General features: G+C 37.4%; 2 protein-coding genes across 11 annotated transcripts in view; both read right to left on the reverse strand.

Moving 5' to 3' along the window:
- Window positions 1-11810, reverse strand: part of LOC121650221 (abl interactor 2-like) — a 33917-nt gene extending 22107 nt beyond the window's left edge. For 4 of the 10 annotated variants that reach the window (XM_042001618.1, XM_042001612.1, XM_042001615.1 and 1 more), the window contains exon 1: window positions 11654-11807. In XM_042001618.1, coding sequence (XP_041857552.1) covers window positions 11654-11770 — 117 coding nt within the window. In that variant the 5' untranslated portion in view covers window positions 11771-11807. Of the gene's footprint in view, window positions 1-11653 lie in introns of all 10 variants that reach the window. The other 6 variants (XM_042001619.1, XM_042001614.1, XM_042001613.1 and 3 more) reach the window with 2 other exon arrangements.
- A 666-nt stretch (window positions 11811-12476) lies between these two features.
- On the reverse strand, window positions 12477-21811 carry LOC121650461 (transmembrane protein 237A-like). The gene is made up of 11 exons (XM_042001991.1): window positions 21591-21811; window positions 19903-19988; window positions 19700-19828; window positions 18099-18204; window positions 17059-17213; window positions 16198-16318; window positions 15582-15773; window positions 15430-15503; window positions 15269-15356; window positions 13740-13861; window positions 12477-12681 (listed from the first exon to the last, which is right to left on the reverse strand). Exons 2-11 carry the CDS (start codon window positions 19970-19972, stop codon window positions 12614-12616), a joined length of 1125 nt encoding a protein of 374 aa, XP_041857925.1. The 5' UTR covers window positions 19973-19988; window positions 21591-21811; the 3' UTR covers window positions 12477-12613.
- Between the last annotated feature and the right edge of the window lie 2204 nt (window positions 21812-24015).

The following is a 24015-nucleotide window of genomic DNA, read 5'->3' on the forward strand; positions in this document are numbered from 1 at the left end:
AAACCAAAAAATCAAAAGGCTAACTTCACAGGGCTCCCTAAGAGTAGATGTACAAAAATGTGCACAGTAATGCATTTTATGCATCATTCTCTACTACTACTAATATTACAATGACTGTAGCAACTGTAGCTCAGCATTTTGCTGACAATCACAAGCGGAGATGTGGAAGCGAGGTTGTGCTCCCTTGAGTAATGCACATAGGCAACTATACAGGAAGCACAGCCAGCATTAGATTACATCAGTGTAAATAGTATTGTCTGATTTGAAACCTCTTTTGAAAAATAGTTTAAATAAAAATGATCAGAATATAGGCCAGTCCAAGTGTTTATGGTTTTAACTGCTGTGGGATTTATTTTATATCTTCTGGAAGCGTGTTGCTGCCATTCAAAGAAGAAGAAGGGGGAAAAACTTATGTTATTGTAATTACTTTGTAAAAACACAAGACATATCACGTTATAACGTAACAGGTTATTGTAAAACTGTCAATCGTATATTGTTATAAAGTGTTAGCTTTATAGTTTAAAGAATGTGAAACATAACGTAATAACATTAATGTTTTCAACAATTAATATCTATTGTTTCATCTACAATAAATCAGACTAGAGCAAATAACTAATTCAGGGCCTGAAATTCATTTTTTTGTTCACATGATTTCAGAGTTACTAAACAGTTTTGTTCAAATCTGATCATAATCTGTGCTACTTGGTGTTTAGGGCAGATTCATCGATTATTAAGGAAAACAGGTCTTTTAGCACAGCTTTGTCAACGTCTTTCACCTATAAATTCTTAGAGCATTTTTGGCAGACATTTTCCATTCATGTAGCTACCTAAGCTTAGCGTTTCTAGACAGATTCGCATGTCTTTCATGAATTTAACCAGATGAGAAAAATTTGCATCAGCCAATTCATTTAGTACTGAAACCATTTGGTGCCATCGACAGAAAAAAAACAAACAAAAAAACAAAAAACAAAAAACAAAACAAAGACAAAATTTAACGCCACGCATTATTAAATGGTGGGCACGATTACTAATAAACCGAAAACCCAGTAAGCTCAGTTACTATTCTATAATTACTCTCAACATTAAAATACAATTAAATGAAATGAAAATTGCACATAAATGTGTGCTTAACTAACACATGGCCACAAGTTAATGATCTCTTCCACACGTTAATAATGCGTGACCACTGGATAACTTTTTTTTTTTCCCTGGTGATCTCATCAGACGGGCTCGGTAGTTTTGTGCTATAAAGCTTTAAAAAACCTGTTCATTTCCTCTTCAAACTGCAAGTGCACCTCTATTTTCTTTACAGTGATTGTGTTAAAAATGGCACTGAAACGTCACAACACCATAAATTAAATTGTGCGGTTTATGTCACCACCGTTATGTTCAAGCCACCAATATATTCTGAGCAAGTTAGCATGAAACTTTTTATTTGGGCTGCTTGGTAACATTACAGGCATCAGCGCTACGACACCACTAACACAAGCATCACTACTAGCGCTGATCTTTTTTTTTCTGATGTTTATCCCTCCAGACGATGTGAGGTTAGATTTACATTTAAACCAGTCGTCTTACCAGCAGGAAAACTGGCAACAACATTTGGTTGACAGCAGAGGGAACTAGAAGCAGAGAGGAGAGAATACTCAATCTGTAGCAGAAGTCCTCTTCTTATTTTTAGTTTTGTGGCTCCGATGCAAACGTTCACTGCACATTATTATAACACCCCTGTAATTATATGCAGGAATTTCTCGCATTATTAGACCTGTGTTTGCAGAAATTGAATATATTATGTGCTAATCCCACAAACCCGCAGTAAATTAAAAAGTTAATATATCTATAAGCAAGATGAAAAAAAATATCAATCACCCTAAATGAGATTGTGCTCCACCAGCATACTCTGTACATGTTGTTTCATGTTCCAACTAGGGCTGGGCGATATGAACCAAATTTCAGATCTCAATATTTTTTACCTGAAATTATATCAGGTTATACTATGGTCTGGGTGAAAACTCGATTCTGATTGGCTGGAGGGTGTCCATTAAAAAGTGATAATGGACACCTAGGAAAGAAGTTCCGGTCAAATAGACTTATTGTTGTAAATTATTGCGCTGACTAAATTGTAGTTGGTAACCGTGGCAACAGAAACTCAGATGCCGGGCTGCAGATGCGCCAGATCATGTCTGTGACAGCGCATCGCTGTGAAAGCAGGTGCAGGCTTATTGGGCTCCGTCAGCCCAGGAAAGACAAGAATGGAGCAACATTTTGTCGTCCCGCAATGTCCCAACCAGCAGTGGTCAGGGTCCACAAACGTTAAATCTCCATCCTTCAAACGCCACTATGAACATGCCAGTATCTTTATAAAATGTCACAATCAACAGCAATGCTGCATTTAATTTTAAATATGTCATCGCCTGTCTTTCTGTATTGATTACCTTACTTACATACTTGATACAGAGTGAATGGTGGATAACAATATAAAAACGATTTAGGAAACTATCTGTGGACTTTGACTGTTTGAAACAAAATGTTGCATCATCCTCTGGACACAGTCAAGCTGTAAGAGCTGCACCCACCCTCTGAAATTGTGTAACGTTAACATAAGTGAAGCCGACCGAGCTGCAGGTTACCTTGGCAACGCATCACAACAAAATAGTCCACTCAGCCGCTTCTTATGAAAAACAGCATTAACGCATTAATAATTTATCTAATATTTGTTTCTTTCTTAATGGACCATGGTATAAGCTGGATAATGCCCTCCGAGATGGCTATTATCATAATTTAATGGACAACATGGAGGTGTGAACCGTTTACTAGGGCTGCAAACAAATTTAACCGTCAACTAACCATTTAATAATTATAAGATACATAATCCGATTGGTCCGAACTTTTTAGCCAATTTGTTGTGTTTGGATTGCATACAGATATCAACACACCTCAAATAATGTATATCTCCAGTTTAGTTCTCCCTTATTAATCTCTTTAAATCCATCTTTAAATACTTGTTCTGCGTCAGTTTTGATTTTCCTTCACCACCATATCTTCCCATCTTGTTCTCTTTTCCTTCCTGCCTCCTCTTTTTCTCCACCATCTCTTTCCACTCCTTACCCATTTTATTACATCCCCCCTCTACTTCCCATCAGCCCCCTGATGTCCTGTTTGCATTGACCTAGTTGAAGGGCTGCCTTTTCTGGCCTAAGGCGAGGACAGAGCAACACACACAGATGTTAATGTTTTGTTTCCATATACATATTCATATACATAGATCAGATCTACATGGAATCATATGCATGCTCTGATTTCCCCGACCTCTTTTTATTAATTAAGACAGACTCCATCAGTCTCATTCCTTTTATCAATTTTATTTATTGCAACACTACAACAGAAGATTTTCCCATTTTCCCAGTTCTTTACCATTATTAATATTTTTGCTCTAGTTATAAAGATGTACTATAATATTTAGAAATCTATAAAACAATCAATCTTTTTCAAGCTGCTAAAACATAAGTCCATTGTCCCCTTAGGGCAGAGGTCAGTAAATAGCGGACTGTGGTCTGGGTCTGACAGCCTTTCCTGTCTTATCTGAAAAATTGAAGATAGGATAACCAAAACACAGATCAGGATGAATTTATCCAGTGATATCACAGTGACTTGTGGACATATGCAACTGTATTTCTTGGAAGAAATAAACGCTTTCTGAAATGAAGTATAAAGCTTGGGAATGTGGCATCAGATGACTGACAGACATACAATAGTGTCTTAAAACAATGTGATGAGTGATGGAATTATGAAGAGTTTGGACTCAGGTAACTAACAGGCAATAAATTAACAATAAATCAATAATATGCACAGACAACCTTCATCTGCTTAAAGAGAGATGGATTGGTCATCTCCTTATAATGAGACGGTGGAAGTATGTCCAACTCAGCCGGAGAACAGGTGGTCATTTTATGCAGGCATGTAGTGCATTTGTCAAAAATGCAGCCTTGTAGAGACAAGACAACACTTCCGATTGCGACTATGCTGTACTGGCTGACTGTCATGAAACAGAATGACAGTTTTTCTCCAGCAGAAAAATATGAACTCATGTCAGCTCATATTTGTGATCACATCACGTTTGCCAGAGTTCTGATCACAAACCCATCTTTCCAAATGTTCAGCCTGTTTTGCCCCCGCAGGAGCTGTTCTTGGCACCAGCTCTCAAACTGGAGGCTGATACTCCTTCAACTGGAAATCTAATCTCCATGGTTTCAAACTCAAAATATGCACTTGCTCACACTCGTCCACATCCAGCCTCCCGCAACAATGTGTTTGCAATGAGCAGCAGGAGGTTGAGTTATACTGCAACTACTTCTGCTGAGGAGGACCAAGAAGGTACAAAACAGGACAGGAGCCTATGAGAAAGGCTTATCCTCTGCACAAAAATGCCAAATCCCACATTGGGATTTAAGAAAAATAAATGCTGATTAATAGATGTAGAGTTCTGTCTGGTTTTCTTGCTTGAATTTCCAGTTTCATGTCATATTCACCAGCTTTAAAATCATTACTTCAACTCTCTTTTAAAAGTAAATAATGTAATAAATTGCTCAGATATTCCAACTATTTAAGACTTAAGAGTAGATGACTGATAGCATAGTTTCCCTCAGAGCTCTGAGGTTACAACTTCTTCAGAACTAGTTCAATATACCATAACCTCCCAAGGACAGGCATACAACCACAATGACATGAATGCATGGCATTACACTGTATTCAGCTGGCTGTGTTGGATCACTATTTATCAATGACATTTTATAATATATCTTGTTTGTCTATCTGTGTTGGCCCTGCGACAGACTGGTGACCTGTCCAGGGTGTACCCTGCCTCTCACCTGTTAAAATGCTGGGATAGGCTCCAGCTCACCCGCGACCCGAAATGGAATAAGCGGTCAAGATAATGGATGGATGGATCTTGTGAGTCTTCATTTGAAATTTGATTTACCTGCATTTTTATTTTTATCTTATATTGTGAAACTAACAGAGGGGCTACCAGCAAGTTGCAATCTAAGTGTCTCCCTACTACAATCCTTATCAATCAGTAATTAACATGTCAGATTATCATCAGGATATCAACATTAACTTAGTTTTATTGATGTTAATTCATTTCGTAAATATGAATAGAATTGTGTTGTATTTCTAGCATCAAATCCAACTAAATTAATTACAGAACTGAGTGAAAATGTATTTGTTTACTAATTATTAGCACTAATCTTAATGAGATTGATCATGGAATTTGAAAGGATCTCAATTTGAATAATCCATTTGCTTATTAAGTCTGTGTTTTTGTCCAGTGAACAAAAAAGATGAAGCTCAATCCAAGCATTAACTATAGTATTTACAAAATATGTCATCACTTGTGGATAACTATTGGAAAAATATAGTTTACATTATTAGTGGTTCTCAACCTTTCTATTACAGTCAGTCAACATCTATGACTTTTTTTTTTTAACTTAAAATAAAAAATAAAAATAACTTTTAGAACATATTAGAAACATCTTGATTTTTATACCTGATTGTGAAAAAAAGGAAACAAATTTATCTGACCAGGCATTCAATCACTAAGCCAGTTTCTAATACTGACATGCATGCAATGGCATTATGACAAGCAGGTGACTTTTTATAAATAATTAAAGTCAGGTTGAAATGCTGTGCACACATCACACTAGAAGTTGCCCCACAAAGTCAAGTAGGGCTTAACATGGGTCAGTTCCAAATCAAAATATTTAGCCTTTAAAACAGGACCAACAAAAGTACTGGATTATGTAACAAATCGTATCATCTGCTTCCAACAGAAATGTAGGCCACTGGGTACTGATTTAATACAGTTAGAGATGTATGTATGAACCATTTAATGAGCTAGAAGAGCTTTTTTTTTCTTTTTTTGAAAAGATGTGATGTGATTGGTGAGCAGGAAGTTATTGCTCAAGCAGACATCCGAGTGTTCAACATTTCAACATAGTATTAGCAAACGAAGAAAGGATGAAAGAGTGGAAGAAAGGAAGAAATATTAGATTGTGGAAACTAGTGATGCTAATTCCTTCATTATTATGCATTTAATGAGCTCTGTGACATAAAGCCGGCTTATAGTTTTAACACCCATATCTTTGCAAAGCTACAAACTTCAACTATTTGTGAAATGCAGTGTCTAATTTTACAATTAGAGTGAATAAAATAATTATTAATAAACGTATGCAATATCCCAATTTGAATTGAGTTGCATTCAATTTTCACCTTGCTTTTGTACTGAGGGCAAGTCAAAGTACTGCAAAAGGCTTCAACACATTCCACACACTCTTAGAGGAGTTATAGTTTGGACTCTGTCGGGGTCATTTCATGTGTGATAATGATTTATCCTGCACCCTGAACCACTCTTTCATAATTTGAACTAAAAGAATCCCAAAGTTGTCATCAAAATAAAAAAAAATCTCTTGGTAATTCAGTAAACAAGTTGTCAGCAGATCCCATTTTTTTACACATGATCATAGGGATGTTCAGGAGAACGTGCAGATAATTTGGTTCCGTCTTTTTCTCACAGCTGCTCACACAAGCACTGAATACCAGGAGGCCGTCTGCTGGACAAGTGCTCTTACAGCTGGGACTGTGAGGGAGGAACTGCAGGTGAGTGTCTGTCTAAACTGCAGGGGACATGAAACATGATACAAACAGCACAGTGTAGAAATGCCTGTTTTCTTTACATGTCAAAAATAGGCTCTGTGATGTTCATCATTGTGTTGATATCAATATGATACGTATCTGAACATACACACACCAGTGAGGAGCAATAGGAAAACAGCAAATAAGCCAGAAGAGTGGAAAATGAAGCGGACACTCCCACTCAATCGCAGCAAATGCTCCAAAGTAATTGCTGCTACATTTGGACATCATCTTGCCTGCTGATGTTTGGTAGATTTTACCAGAGAGATGGGCGGAAAATATCTGCAAAAGGTCCAGAACAAATTCTGCTGATATTTGCATTCTCACGTTAAAAAAAAAAAAAAAAAAATTCTGAGTGGGCTGATCTGTTCCATACCTACTCAAACTGAACGGCTGGACCTTTAACATGAGTTCAGTTTTTTATTTTTAGATAATTCAGATCCTCCTGCAGCCTAAAATTTCTGATAAGAATAAAACTAGGGAACAAAGTGATTTCTCACATTAATTTTACAGAAAGACTGCAACGAAATAGTCATTATGTAACATGTAACCTGCTGCTCTCGGAGCAGCAAAACATTCTGTATGAAAACTAGTTCAGTGACTCACCCACAAACTTTAAACGCATAACACTCACAAAGAGCAACAGCACAATGCAAAACCTATTTGAGGAAAGAGTATGATAAGAGAAGCTCTTGTAACTGTTATTTACAGAAATTCTAATGTACTTCAAAGGAGGGTGATAAGATGAAAGGAATGATTATTTGCTGTTAGCTGTAAGCACTACTTCATTTTGTCACTATATCTGTGAAACTGGTATGAGGAAAAAATGACATGCAAGTACACTGTAGTTAGATTTCACTGTCAGTTCAAAGTGACACATCAGACAGCCTGAATGTGCTGTTCATGCAGTTTTTCTTAACTGGCAGTGAAATTTACACCCACAGATGTACCAATGTGATGATTATAAAATGAAGTGATGAACAGGTGTCTATTAAGAACCAACAGTTGTTCTTAACAGCCCACATACACTTGAACACTCACATTTCAGTCATGTTTCTACCAACCAAGCACAGGTGGAGGATTGTAGCCCAGGACATAGACACTACCATGTATCGTTCCATCTTAAGATGAAATTAACCTTGACTCTCTTATGTAACAGAGGCAAACAAATGTACTCAGGTGCTGATGTCTTTCTCTTTTTTCCTCACATCAGGGGAAAGCAGGACAGCTGTGACGGCTGGCTGCTGTTCGAGGAAACGCTCGACCATCTCATACGCACTGTTCCACCTGGTTGATACATCATTTATCAGTTGGTGCTCGGGGAACTCCAGCAACTTCTGTTTTTGCTCCAACATATGAAGTGCGATGGCACTTCTATGGAAAAATTCAGTCACACAACGTACTCGTCTGAGTAATCTTGCTACAGCCGGCAGCTTTAGCGCACGCTGGGAGGCCAGGTTGAGTGTGTGCGGGTAGCACTTGACATGGAGAAAGCCGGCTAACTGTGCGGCGACAACCGTATTAGCCGCTTTATCTGACACTAAAGCCGGGTCTTTATCTGTGATGTCCCAATCACTCACCACGTTACAAAGCAGCTCTGCTACATTTGAGCCGGTATGACTCTCGTGCATGACCCTGGTCTGGAGGACGTGGGAGGACAGAGACCTGTCTTCAGCGATGTGATGGGCTGTTATGGTGATGTAAGACTGGATTGCCCGTGAAGTCCATGCGTCGCAGGTGAGAGCAACACGTTCTGCTCTGATGAGTTTTTCTTTGACTTTCTCCTTAATGTCCTTGAAGATTTGAGGCACTGCTGTTTCAGAGAAATACTTTCTGGAAGGTATCACGTACCTCGGCTCCAGTGTGTGTAGCATGTTCCTAAATCCCGTGTTCTTCACAACACTATAAAGTCGCAGGTCTTTGCAAATAAAGTCAGTGATTGATTTAGTTATGCGTTTCGCTTTTTCAGACCTGCTGGGTAGTTTGTACAGTGCTGCTTTGAGTGTCTGCTGGCTTGCTGCTGCAGTTCGCTTGGCTACTAGCTCTGCATTTACCTCAGGGTGGTGTCTTGCTAAGAGGGCAGTAACGTTGGTCGTGTTTCCACAGTATGTGACGTGTGCATTACAGTGTTTACAAATAGCTTTCGACATGTCCAGCTCTGCTTTTCCATTCAAAGCAAAAAATCCAAAGTGTCCATACTTTTGACTTAAAATGAGAAGGTGGAGGTCTTATCTCTGCGCATTTTTGCAAATTCTCCGCCATTGTCCGCCTTTTTAAGTTTTTTTCCCGCAAACGGATGTAATGTCCTGTGATAGCCGGAAGAAAAACATTTTGCCCTCTGCTGGAGAAAAACGGTAACCCTTTTCCCACCCGTCTTAGACACAGACTAAAACAAAGCATTTAAATTGAAGGAAAAATCGATTTTTGAACAAGAAAATTGATTTAAAAGTTGTAAAACAAAAAAATGCGATACTTATGTGAATCGATTTTTTTCTCCCACCCCAATAGATAGATAGATAGATAGTGTATGTAGAACAGATTATCAAGAAGAGCCTTGTGCCCATAAGGTTCCTCTTGGCCAAGCAAATTCGTTCGGCACAACATAGCAGCCAGACCATCATTCTGCTGTTACCAAGCTGGACAGAACAAGAAAAAAAAAAAAGAAACAGAGAAACTCCAGGTGCAGGTGTGGAAGCTTTTTAAAGCAGTGAGAAGGGCTTCATAGAACATCCACATTCATATTAATGAAGATTTTAGTGCAAACTGTAACCTGTATTTCCATAAAACTACATTATTTTAATTTACATATTAGTCTAACATAACTGTCTTTTGTCCTTGTAAACGTTATATCATCTTATCCTTCACTGCTGGAGGTTAACTCCTGATATTACACCAGGGCACGGACATCTTTTACCAGGGTAAGCGCACGGTTAAAAGATGGGCGTGATGTAAAGAGTGGGCGTGGGTTTCTATGACTGCAAGCCAAGGACCCACCTGTTTGCATTTGAAGGGGGACTGTGAGATTTTTAAAAATTTCTTGTGGCGTAGAGAAGCACCAAGTACGGCTCAAGTAATCATGAAAAATAAAACCTGTTTTTACCCTGTAGGGGGTGTTATGAGCAATTTGTAACCCACAAAATATTGTTTTTTTTTAAGAAATAGAAAATTGCAAATTTTATCAACAGTATATGTTGTTTTCGTCACAATTAAAAAATGCTATGTTGTTTAAAGCTCAAAAACATATTTAGGGTGCACTACCCTTTTAATCTTAGTAACCCCCCCCCCCCTCAAAAAAAAAGAAGAAAAAAAAAAAAAAGGAGATCTGCACACTTAAAAGTGAAAATGGAGCCCTCTGAGTATTTTTTTTAAATGAAAGAATAGTAAGAATAGTTAGTTGGAATAGTTAATCATAAATTAATTAATCTGCACAGAACTATAGCTGTTTATTTTTTTTAGTATTCCCATTAAGCCACTTATTCCTTTGATTAATAAACAAACTTTGTATAGGCAATTTAGTCAAACTACAGAACAAAATACATGTTTTATTATTATTAATATTATTATTATTATTAACACACAGAGATGGACACTTTCCCTGGTGCAATAACCTCATTCTATGGTGCAATAACCCCATCTTCATCTGTAGCGTAATAATTTCACTCATATTCTATACAAACTGTATCTGGCTCTTTTGCCTTTATTTATCTTTATTTTTCTCTTATTTATCTGTGTGCTGCTCTTTTTAGTCATTTTGCTCTTTCGTACCTGTGTGCTTATTTACCTGCTTTTTCTATTGTGCTGCTGGAATTTAGAATTTCCCGAGGGAGTCATCCCAAAGGATTAATAAAGTTAGGTCTAAGTCTAATTAACAATAACAACAACAATAAAATAAAATAATATATGTACTGTGTGAATTGCTAATCAAATATATATAAATTAGGACCGTCAGTCGGTCAGATTTTTGATACTATGATGGCCATTTTTAATTTCCCCAAACATTTAATAGACTAAAATACTCGATTGATGAAGCAATCTAAAAACTAAAAGAACAACTTTACCCACATGATTTGGAGAATAAGAACAGGCTTGGTCCAGTATTTACAATGAGAGAAGTTGATGGAAGAAAAAAAAAAAAACACACACACACACACAAACAACCACAATAAACCTGTCTGCAATATCACAAACCTCAATTATTTATACATAAATTCTTTCTTTGCCATTATTATGCATACTTTCTTTTGTCAATGATTTTTTTTTATTTTCAGTAACGCACCTTTAGGTTTTTAGCTCAAACCTTATTAAACCTTTCTCCTAAACTGTAACCACTTTGTGTTAGCCAAGGTGCACATGTAAATACGTAAAACGTTTTGCAGATGGTACTTAACAAAGCACAATAAAATCAAATTAAGGGGGGATGGACGAAGAAACTTGGACGAGAGTTCCTTCAAAGTGTTGGTTGTGAGGCACTAAGCGGCACGCAAGACTACAGTTAACACATCTGTGTTTAAACGGTTCCCTTCGTATCTGCAAATGTCACAAAACATGTAGAAGTTTGAAGACATTATACGAATAAATACAAATATCTTGTTTATTCGGCATACGTGAAATTAACATTTCCAACTTTTAAAGCCAACTTTGATCCATGACATTCCCAGTTGTGTTTCGCCAGACACCGTAGTTCTGCGTCAATTGTTAAAGTTAATTTTCCTCACAAACAGAGATGGTTGGTCCACAATTAGACTGAGATTCTTAATATTACGTTATACCAAAGTTGAGTTTTTAATACTGAATTTGGCGTGATTTTTATCCCTAACATAAACACTAACGGAACATAACGGATCGTGGTACAGTCATTCCATCACTCCTTTCTCCAAACCGCCCACTCCCTACTGGTATTTCTTCAGCGTGTTATCTAAATTAAAATTTACTGCAGGTTTGTTTCTTTAATACTGGCTCATACCTGCACATAGTTGCTCTCGCAGTATTCTGCTACTCTTTCCAGGTTGGTAAAACTGTCCAGTAACGCTCTCCGTCCCGCTGGAATTTCTTCCTCCAGCAGCATCTGCAGCTCCGCCATCTTTACATGGCTTTTACTACTAACGGCTGCGGCTCGCGCTGACTGGACTGGACGCGTCCTGCTGCCTTCGGGGACTGTGAGAAATCTCATGACTTTCGTCCGCTGAGCAAGATGTGGGGAAAGTTAGATTTATTTTAGTTTCGAGATGTAGAGGAACGTGGATGTTAAGTTTTAATTATAGACTGAACCAGAGAAATAACTGATTGATATAGGCTATTCTGTTAGGAAGTCAATCAAATTGCCACGAATTTAAAGTAAATAAGACACAGAAAACTTCTTCAGAAGCCGAAGTACTGCAAACAATCAAAGCACATGCAATAACTTCAAAATTAATGAAGATAAACAAATAAATAAATAAATACAGACACATAACCTTAAAATCAATAGAAAAGAAAAACTAGAGATGCTTAATGACATCAGTGAGATAAAACTAAAAAGAGGTACAAAATAGTCACAGATGAAAAATTGCACAGATCCACCAATGCCATAAATGGATGAATGAACAATCAATAAACAAATAAAAATCTAAAACATTCTATATATGAAGACACATTTTGATCATGAACTCACATTTTTGTCTTAACAGGCAATCACTGAAAAACACACTCATTTGAAAATTAGTTTAAATTTTTGTATTTTACATTCTCCAAGCTTCCCTCAATAAAACCCAAAACAACTGAAAAACTGTTACTGAATATACACTGTATTTCTTTATTTATTTACAAAATTACACTCAGTAAACAAGTGGTAAGGGGAATATTGTACAAAAACATACATTAAACAAGCAACAAAACAGATTTTTGGGTTAGAATAATAGTGATAGAAAGTTAAACAAATGGATTTTTAGGCTGGCATGTCCAGATGTTCATCTCCTCTTGGGTATCCTTCCACCTCCATTGTCATCAAAAACTCTGCAAAAACAAAACATGAAAATCACAGTGTTAATATGAAAACCCTGCAACCATACTGATTTTTTGTCAGTAACCTGCTTGACTTTGGTGCCATCTAGTGGTAGTATAAAAATGCCACAGTGATACAAAGCTAATAAACACAACAAAAATGCAACCATGTTGTACTGAAGATGACATTAGAATGAAAAAAATCTACATTATGAACCACAGCAGAATCCCCATTTATTTTCATGTTTCAACAAACGTATTTTGTGTCCTTTTTAACAGCCTAGTTAGCAAATGAACCTTTAAATAGTTGTTTTCAAAAAGGGTGACATGTTAGGATAACAATGTACATTCACCTTTTTCTTTTCATTCAAATTCAAACCTTAAACATTGCCACATTTGATTTTATAATGCTGCTAAATCATGTAAATATTAAATTAAATGATTACATTTTGTAATACTTCTGAAATATTTGTTACACATAAATTTCTACCATATTCAAACAAAGTTACATAATTAGATTACAAAATAGTTAATTTTGCGATAATACATTTTTGAACAAGTTACAAGAATTTGCATTTAAAACTATGATAAAGGTAATTGAAAGATTATAATCACAAGTTATAGTAACAAAGCTATGATCCACTTTGCACACTTAAATGCACATATGTTCAGAAACCTGGTTGAGGTCCTAGTCTGATTTTAAGAAACCAGCACAGTGCTTGGAGCACTTTTATATGACTATGCAGTCATCTGATCACCTTAATGGTCTCAAATTGTGAGAAACCCAGAAATATATGAAGACAGATACTTGGATACTTGATTATAGAAAAGGAGAAACAACGATAAGTAAAGGTCATACCCTGAATATGATCAAAACCAGCGTATGAGTGCACTGAAATACTGTATCTGGCTGAACCATTTTATAAACTACTGGATGGTAAAACTTTTCATTGCCTGCAAGGGTCTAAAAGAATACAAGTGATTAAAAAACCAGAACAAGTTATTTTTTTTCTGAAATAAAGTTTGTGTTTGTGTAATATACAAGAGTTAACCTAGAAGTTATAAACTACCTTCTGTGTAGTCAATGTCTGGTCTTGTGGACACCACAGCCCAGGCCACGCCCACCAACAACGCCACCACCAGGTTGACTACAATCCACGGTCGCAGGATCTGCTGCTCTGAACCTGGAGGCCTGTCAGAGGTGAAGAGAGAAGAATCAAACTAGAATTTCCAACTAGGAAAAGTATTTGATGTTTTCTGTCAATTAATATGAGGAAAAAAAGGTATTGGTCCCATCAGATCCAAATAAATTCATTTAATGGTCTCTTGTTTTGGCTTCATTTAATAAAACGCCTTCCTGAAATTTTAAGGATTTCTACTTGAAGTGTGCTTTGGTTAATGACTTTTAGTAACAAAAGGGTTGGGCGTTGAGTTAAGCAGGAAGGATAAATTAAGACAATGACAATGACTGTAGTTTGAAAGTTCTTTAAAACACATCACATTAAAATAACGCTGTGTCACTTTCTGACCTTCGAGATATGTATTTCTGAGCCGTTTTGATGACACACTGACATTTATTGTGCACACTTTTGGAGCAGTTGCTGCCCAGCAACATCCCATTGCTGAGAATCCTCCTTTCACAAATTTGTGTTGCAGCCTGAAGCATCCTGTTATAGCTGAGTTCTGCTTTTATGCATTGCATCGCATGCCAGCAACTGGATATCAACACAATGTCTGTTTTGAATGAGTACAGTGGCTGATTCGTCTCTTGCAGTTCTTTGATGAATCTGCCAAAGTACTCGTCCAAAACGACCAGTGTGTTGATATCCAGTTGCCAGTGTGTGCCAAGTTGCATAAAGCCATACTCAGCTGTAATGTGATGTTCCAGGCTGAAACACAAAGCTGTGAAGTGCAGTTTCTTAGCCTTGGGATGCTGCTGGGCAACTACAGCTCCAGGAATGTCTAATGTCACTGTAGCATCAAAACACATCAGAAACACATATATTTTAAGGTCAGAAATTTAAAAAGTGTGACTTTAAATGAGACAATTATGATTTTTCTGGTTTGTTATACTTATTTCTCACTTGATTGTTCCAATTAATAAGTTAATCCCATACAAAAACAAGAAAAAGTTTCAACAAAAATTTAATGCAAAAGATCTGTTGATCTTCGCAACAAGGGTTCACATGTGGACAGTTTGGGGACACACTGTGTCCCATCAGTATTTAACTTCTTTTGTTTGTTTGTTTATTGTTCCCTCAAAACTGAAATTAAATGATTATCCATGTGGGTGCCCATTCTAACAAGAACATCATTGTTTACCGAACACTTGTTTGGGTTTAATGTTTGTTTAAGGTTCCTCATCAATGTTAATTTCAGGTTCTACCAGGTACTATACTCAGCCTATTCATACTTTTAAAATATTAATCTTATTTATATTTAGGTTATCTTTTTAAAATGGCACAAAAGTCTCTCTCTCTCTCTCTCTCTCACACACACACACACACACACACACAAATATATATATATATATATATATATATAAATAAACTTCTCATACTATATAAACTTCTCATATATTTATATATATAGTTCTCACCACAGAGTCTCGTTGGCAGTAGGATAAAGATTAATGCGATCGCTGGTCATCTGCTGGCTCAGTGACAGGATCAGGGCTATGAAATACACTGAAAAGACATAGAATTATTGTTAAAATCCTTTGTCATCATAACCACTGTCTCTTTGTTTTGTCTCACTTACTGAATGAAGCCAGAGCAACAGGGTCAAGAGTTAGGAAGCCTCTCAGGGCCATGGAAGCCTTGGCCAGGTTCACTCTGCAAGCAACATCAAACGTCTTGTTTATTTCAACTTACTGATTCCTGTTTGGTTTAACTATTTTTGCTCACACATGCCTGTCAAATGCAGAGACAGTGCTGATGGCCAGCAGCAAGTAGAGCAGAGACTGAGCTGGGTAGGCCAGAGGGTGGTACTGTTGCAGAAGGTTGGGCAGCGTGGCCATCTGCTCACCCGCCAACACATACACAACAATTATGTTCCACACAGCATAGCCGGCCAGGAATCCGTGAGAGAACAGACCGATCACCCTGCAGATGGAGAACACACCAAAGGGACATGTGCTTCACTCTTATATTACTTTTTGTTTATTCTGGGAGATTATATTTGTAAGAAGCATTATGTGTTTTGCATTGTTGTACAAGCTGGTTGCCAGGGTAACCTGCTTCTATTTTTATAAATACCCACATTAACTACAATAAATGTGAATGCATCTATGGTGATGTTACACATATTTATGCTTCCACTTTACCAAGTGACTCCACCGCTGAGCTCCTTGTGTAACTATTAACAATAAAAGGTATATATAGTATTAGCAAAAAATTTTTAGAAGATGAAAAATGTCTTCAGCCAAAAGATATGTGGCTTAATATGGCCCTTAACCCTTTAAGACTGGTTTACCAGAAAACACCTTGTATGTGTGCTGTTTGGTTGTTTGTGTGTGTGTGTGCAGACCTGAAGCCATTGTGAACCCTCAAAGCGACGTCTCTGGTGGTCCAGATTTGTCTGGGGTCCATGTAGTCGTCCATCAGCTCTGAACGTTGAAGCTGCTCCACTCGATCTGCATGAAAACGCCCTGCATGCAAAGCCAGGATACCAAACACCACGTGTTCTTAGGGACTTCTGTTTTTTTCTAGAAGTCTCAAAAACAGGAATGAAACAAGGTTTTTGCCTTTACTAGATCAGTTCAGAAAATTCAGAAGTGTAACTGTGCTACGAGTGAACTCTGTGTTGACCTCTGACTCTGCAGTTCTTCAGCTGGGCCTGAGAAAAGCCAGAGAATCTGAGCAGATTTGAGGGTCATCTGAGGCATGCTGCCAGTGACCCACATAAAGTAAACAGCAACTCTGCTAATGACGGATTAAAGCGTCTGCTCTTTCATGCAGAAATGTTGTCCTGCAAGTTCTGCCTAAAGAAAACCCAACCATATACGTGGTTAAATAAGGTGAGAACTTTGCTATATTTTTCTAGTAATTAACCAATGAAAAGTTTTGCCCAAACTTGAGACAGATTATCTGTTTGTCTCAAATTTGTAAATAAACACAATAAATGAAGTTGCAGAAAATACTACAGAAAGAAAGAAACAGTGAAATGAATAGAGAATTTCCCATATTAAGAGAGGAATTGAATGGAGTTTCATACATTTAGTAGCTACACATGTAAATTTTATGGGTCTTGTTTTTAACATGTTTTCAGGATTGTGGTTGGTGGATAGATCCAAAGATAGAACATATTCTGCTGGTTAACAGGTAATATGTGGGAACTAGAAACTGGTTTTCCCTGTTTTTTAATCCATCAAAAGTGATTCACACTCACGGTTTCTCTCCACGAAGACTTTGCCAACTGGCTGGCTGAGGCCATGTGGAGTGGAGAACAGGGAATGCTGAGGGATGGGCGACTGGGATTCGTTTACGATGTCATCATCTTCAGCTCCCAAGTCGTTACTGTAGTGCTCTGTCGCCTTAGCCTTCCTGCCAGGTGGTAAAGGAAAGAGAAGCTTTGCAAGTTAGAGGCAAGCAGAGAAGATTTCAGGCGGTAAAAGTAAAAACAGATTCATGTAAACAATGTAAAGAGTGACCATAGAAAGTCTGAAAAAGTGGAACATTTACGATCTCTTTATAATCTACACAAATCATCATATGAGGAAAACCCTGGGGAGTTTTCCTCATATGGGGGCACATGGTGCCAGGAGGCCTCTGGATTGGCTCAAACCAGTGGGAAAAGATGTATGTAAATAAAATAAAATAAAATTAAAAAAGTCCAAAATCCAACTCATTCTTTCATCATAATTTCTGATGCCATCTTACCAGCTTTGCTCAGTATTTGACGTGATTGTGGGCTGTTCAGTAATAGTATAAAGATTTGTTCATAGAACTGACTTTGCATATAGACTTTAGCCATTAAACTGTCCACGATTTCTGAATTCATTGAGTCAGACTGTGTTGGTTGATTCAGCTTTGTTGACTGTAAACTAATAATTAAGATCCTCATGGTCTTGTTTGATCAGTTACTTTGCTGATGGAGCTGAATTTTCAGTTTTCTCACACACAGCATTGATTTAATTTTAATTATTTTACAGTACATCAGCTTAAAATAATTCCTCATGATGGTTGCTTGGCTATGACAATAGTTTCTTCTTTCACTGGAACAGTTTGGATTGTTTGTAACTCTTAATCTCAAACTCTTTCCCAGTTTTGACGAATGTGTTCTCATAGTTATTGTTTACAAAGAGGTCAGTCCAGCTGGTTAACTCTGATCATCTGACTTCTTCACTAATGCCAACATGAGGTCAGAATGTTAACTCAGTCGATACTTATTTGTAAGAGATCTTTAGCTGAATTAATGATGGTACTCGCCTCTTCTTTTTTGTCCTTCTGGTGACAGCCACCGTCGTTTCCTCGCTGTCCAGGATGGGCTCGCCCATGTTACCGTTTGGGACGTCAGCATGTTCTGTTTCCTGGTCTGATGTACAAAAACATGATAGGAAAGCTTCTTAAGACCCAACTTTATTCTCATCATTCACAGCTTAATTATATAGAGGATCTTTTATAAAATCACAAGCTTACACCTTCATTATATTTATAAAAAAAAAAGATAAACAAACTAGAATTCTGACTATAGCATGACAGCTGGTTCACTCAAGTCAAACTTTTCTGTCTTCAAAGAAATATGCCATAAGTGTAAGACCTTTCTGAAACCTTGTAATAATCTTTGTGGTGATTGTTTACAGAACAAAAAATGTACACATAAATCACTAGTACACAGAGCAAACCCTACTCTAGCCCAGTCAGACTATAGATAAAGCTACAGTAATGCTGTCAGCATCTATTTAAAAGGCACATCATTTGCTAAAATAAATTAGTATGAGATGGCAGAATATATTTAGAAATCTTTTTAAGTTCTAAACTTTTTATCTTTAACTTTAGTATTTTCCCTAAATAAATTAGTATTTTGCTTTATGACCTCAAACAGTGCAACACTATCAGAACTCATGATATTCAGGTCAACCTCAGCTGAGATGTGTTTCAGCAACAACATACTAACTGTATTGTAATGAATATGTTTGCATGGAAATTAAAAAACTTAAAACTTATTCCACTGTGTTTTAATGGTACAACCACAAAATTACTGAGAAACTGACTGTGGTAGAGATAATGGTAGGTGCGTTTGAGAAAATATGATAAGTTATTTAGAAAAAATTTACAGATTACTGTATTTAAATGCAGAATATTAGTAAAGGACAAGGTTTTCCTGATCTTAATAAGCATCTGCCAGCTCAGATCTGCCAGGGTATTTGCTTTCTTAGAACTTCATCGGCTATGATAATAATATTGTAGCCTATAAATATGATAAATAATTAGATTTATATAGCGTTTTTTAAGATACCCAGGGTACTTTACTTTCTATCCATCATCATACTTGGTAGCTACATGTGAAGCCACTGATGGAAATGTGGCAGCCAACGTTGACATTGGAGGTAAGAAGTCTTGCCACGGATGACAGAGGGAGCTGGGAATAGAGCCACCAACCTTCTGATTATTGGACAACCCAGTCTACCACCTGAGCCACTGCTGCCCCGCTATGAAGACAAACTATAGCCATTACAACCACAGGCTACATCAATATATAATAAACTGTGGGGAAGTGGGGGGGGGGGGGGGGGGGGGGGGTTCTTGATGGTGTTGATTCAGGGCTCGTTGTCAGTCTTGTTGGGTGCATCCATAATTTATCTGTTTTGACAACTTAACCACTGGTACACTAACCTGAACTGACTTTACACTACTTCTATTTTGTCCTTAAGTCGTTCTTAGTTCTTACTGAGACGTGAAAGCTCATCTTCTCTTGTAAGTTGCTTTGGATGAAATCATCTGGTGACTAGTTGTAAATCTAACACTTGTTCACTTCCCACCAGCTGACTTTCCCCCTTCAGTCAAAAAGCAAATGAAAGTTTTGCTACCAATGGTAGATGCCTTCTTCTTTTTCTTCTTCTTCTGTGGTGCTGGATCTTGCAGATCTGGAGTAAGAGGGTCTCTGCTGTCAGAGCTGCTCCTATTGGTCACATTCTCCATCTCCACCTCCAGACCCACTGCAACAAGCAGAATTGGGTAAACATACAACACACCAGAGGGCTGCACAGGGCGTCAGGAGCTGCCGGCTCACCTTCCCCCTGCTCCTCGGCTTCAATGACTTCCTTTTTTACTTTCTTCTTCTTGCTCTTAACGGTTGGCATGGTGATGTTTTTTCTGGGAGAAAATCAAAAGTTCAGAGTGGATTTTAGTCACAAAGATATCCAACAGTGTAACAGACTGTGCACCCTATAAGAACAATTTAGGTCAGCAAAGTGATGTTTAACCGGGATTTTAAAGTGGCCGGGTGGTGATGCCTGTTTGAGATAACTGGATTATCCTGAGCTCTGAGGACAGGTGGTGGGGAATATCTTCTGGAAACATGCCACAACCAGCCTAGTTCTTAGATGAAAGCAAAGTAAACTCATCTCTGATCTTTGTTTCTGAGATTCAAGCAATACTCTACATTACAGGACACTTTTTGGACACTTTTGAGGATTTATTCCAAAGGTTACTTGCTATACAGATGTAATAAAGTCAATGTTTCTTCAATTGTATTTGATTTTTTCTTGTGATTTTAGTTTGTTCAGTTAAGAATGCACCTGGATGGCTTGTTAAAAGGAGGCCAGAATCATTCTACTCTGGATAAGAAGTAGCAAAAGTGTCACAACACAGACAGATTTTTTACTTTTAAACTTTATTGTTCATACTTAGCTATGGAGATGATAAAAGTTGGATACTTAAAAACACACGGCTTGTGTGCTTCATGCCACACAAATGTTGCTCTGTTGTGTTTGAAATAATATATTTGTACATGGCTGATCAAAACAAGACAACATTTATTTTGCAAGTTGTGAACAGCAATTGGAATCTACTTTCTGTTCCCAGAGTCAGAACTGAACATGGAGAGGCAGCGTTCAGCTTTTATGCTCCTCACACGTGGAACAAACTCCCAGAAAACTGCAGGTTTGCTAAAACTAACCGCCTATTCTCAAAACAAATGTTAAATTCCCCACACTGGAACTTTATTTCTTGCATTTTGTCTGTTTTATTTTAGCTTTTTTCTTTCTGTTTTTATTTAATTTCTTTTATTTCTTTTAAAGTTTGTTTTTAATGCATGTGTTATTACTCCTTGTACCCTGCTGTAATGCCTTTAATGTTTTATGTAAAGCACTTTAAATTGTCTTGTACATGAAATGTGCTATACAAATAAACTTGCCAACAGCCCTCGAATATGACCTTATGAATACATCTTGATATCTAAAGCTGAATCATTCATTCACTATGGAAAATTGACTGCATGCATCTGCTGCTGTCTGTTTGGGTAATCTAGAATATTAATCTAATAAAGAAAAGTAAACTGTCTGAAAACTGGATCTACATCAAATTTACAGAAGCAGACAAAAAGTGAAAAAGCACCAGAAAAAAAAAAAAAAAAAAAAAAAAAATCAACTCTTTAGGTCAACAAAGCAAAAGTTAATTAATCTTAACCTAATTTTCTATGGTAATACCTTTGCTAAACATGCTAAATTAAATTAATGTAAACAAAGTTTTAATACAACATAGCAAATACAGGAATGTTGCACCTTAAAAGACTCCTGATGAACATTCAACGGTTAGATTCTAATGCTACAAAAGAATCACTTTACTTTTGCTTAATGCATATAAAGAGTGTCCTTCAAAATGTTTATTGCGCTATAAGAACATCCTATTTCTATGCAAAGCACATGTTAGAAAAGTTACTTACAAGTCTAATGCAGGGAATCAGTGTATAGTCTCACCTGTGTGTCTAGAGGTGAAACCCTGCAGATGGTCCTTCTGTGTGCCTGATCTTATCAAGCTGGTGTGTCTTAAAGTTGAGCCTGTATATGAAGACTTGCCCTCTTTCTTCTGTACCCTCCTTTGACTGTGTTTGATTCCAAAGGTGCCTGAAAGCTGGTTGCTGGAATCTTAAAATCGAACAAAATAAAAGATAAAAGATATGGAGGTACAGAGAAGCAGAAAGGACAGAGAAGAGGAAGGTGTGCAGCTTTAAGACGCTGGTCAGGTTTTAGAGTGGCAGGTGGATCACGTGCTGAGCTGTGACAGCCTGAGCGGAGCTTTGTGGTTGGTTGATCAGATGTGATGTCACCTGCTGGGAGTGCTACATATTAGTCACAGATGCTAATAATCCCTCAGTGCTTTCTTACCAGCAGCCACTATCACTGGTTATCTGCAGTTCAAACAGAAGCAGGTGAATAAGAGGACAGACATTTGTTGCTCTGGTGAAGAATGTGAAATTTCTTTCAATAAAGTGAGATGGTTTTTTCAAACGCCAGTTGTCAGCTTCTGCACAGGCCTCTTATGAGTTAGGTGTGTTGTAGCAGAGAAACATCCAAAACCTGCTGAAAACTGGCCCAAGTGGTCCGGAGTTGGTAATCCCTGTTGTAGGGTTTATTTGATTCTATAAACTTCTAATCTATGGTTGCAGCAGGGCTTGAGTCTATTGCAGCTATCCAACGAGAGACAGGGTGCATCCTGGACAGGTCACACCAGTCCATCACAGGGGCACTTTAAACAGGGGTGAGGGAGTAAAGAGCATCTTACTGGTCCACAGAGGATGAATCCCACTTAGTTTTAATAAAACACTTTAAAACTGCAAAAACTGAGCAGGTGTGTAAGATTTCTCTGTGTTTAACATGTTAACGATAAAACCCTCAAATTCCAGAAAGCAGGTTAGTAGAACAAATCCAATTATACCGACACACACACACGCACACACACACACACACTGACTTTACATAGAAAGATGAAATGTCACTCAAAACTTAACTATCTGGTTATGAAAAAGACAAACATTTTTTTTCCTGTTTATAATTCCATTTGATTAGTAAGCATGAAAAGTGTTGACATCTTTGTTAAAACGACAGGGTTGTGTGATGCTAAAAATTAGACTAAATAAATATTCCCACAGCTTTTTCCACCTTTAACATGACCAGTACGGTTCAAATGAAATTTTAACCTATCGGTAGGGGAAAAAATAGTGTACACACTGAAACTCAAACTTTGTTATTGCACCTTTTGATTTAATCACAGCCATGGTTCAAATTACAATGTTTGTTTATTGTGTGCTGTGAGCTGCTCAAACATCAAACTTTTCATTTTCTGCTTTTAACATTTGTTAAAAGAACTTTGTCCCTATATGAGATGTTTGCGATTGTACTAGCTGTATAATAGAATGATTTAGGCAGTAACCCTAAATTTTACCACCTGTGCACTAATATAAACGCTCTTGCACATGAATTGTGAAGTGGTGCACGCCCAATTAGGCTCCCCCGAAAGCTGCCTGTGTAAGCCTTGATCACAGCATTCAAAGGTTCAAGGGGGTTCAAGGAGTCTTTCTTATCCCTGTGGGGTAAGTTGCTTTGCAGCAAGCAGTAAAACAATCAGTCAGTGCACAATCACACAGAAACAAAAATAAATCTAAATCTAAAAGGATATTGAAAAATAATTAAAAAAGAAAACAGAGCTACTTGTTCAGCAGGGCAATGGCAGTAGGGACAAAAAATACTTGTGTCTGTTAGTCCTGTATTTTGGCAGGATGTGCCTACTTCCTGATGGAAGCAGCAGGAGGGGGTGGTTCTGATCCGTAAGGATTGAACGGGCCTTGTTTAGGACTCTGGTTTGAGACAGGGCTGAGAGATCATTCAGGTTAATCCCTGCAATTACAGTCTTATAATCCCATGCAATCTGTTTTTATTTTTAAGGAAAAGGGGACTACCAACAAATAAAAGAGAAAGTTAAAAGGGATTAAATCAAATAAGAGTAAAACATCTGCATAAAGGTACTGTCAACATTAAAACTATGAAGCTTCTGGTAAAAATACATGCTCTGATGATCCTACTGCATCTTGACTCTGCAATGTTTGCTCACTTTTCCTTGCAAATACACTCCAAATCTGTCAGATTACTCTTAAGATCACATATTTTCTTTTGGATTTAGGTCAGGCTGGGCTGTTCCAAAAGCTGCTCTTTTGTTTGCTCAAGATGTTTGCTTGGGGTCAATGTCATGTTGAAATGTAAAGTTCCTCTTTAGCTTTTAGTGGACACCGGAAGATAGATGGATGGATGGATGGATGGATGGATGGAAACAATGTGCAAACCCAAAAATAGAATAACATAAGTACAATAAAATAAATAAAGAAAATAAAAATGAACTGGAACTCTTA

Source organism: Melanotaenia boesemani, chromosome 12 (assembly GCF_017639745.1).
Source record: "Melanotaenia boesemani isolate fMelBoe1 chromosome 12, fMelBoe1.pri, whole genome shotgun sequence".
NCBI classification, from domain to species: domain Eukaryota; kingdom Metazoa; phylum Chordata; class Actinopteri; order Atheriniformes; family Melanotaeniidae; genus Melanotaenia; species Melanotaenia boesemani.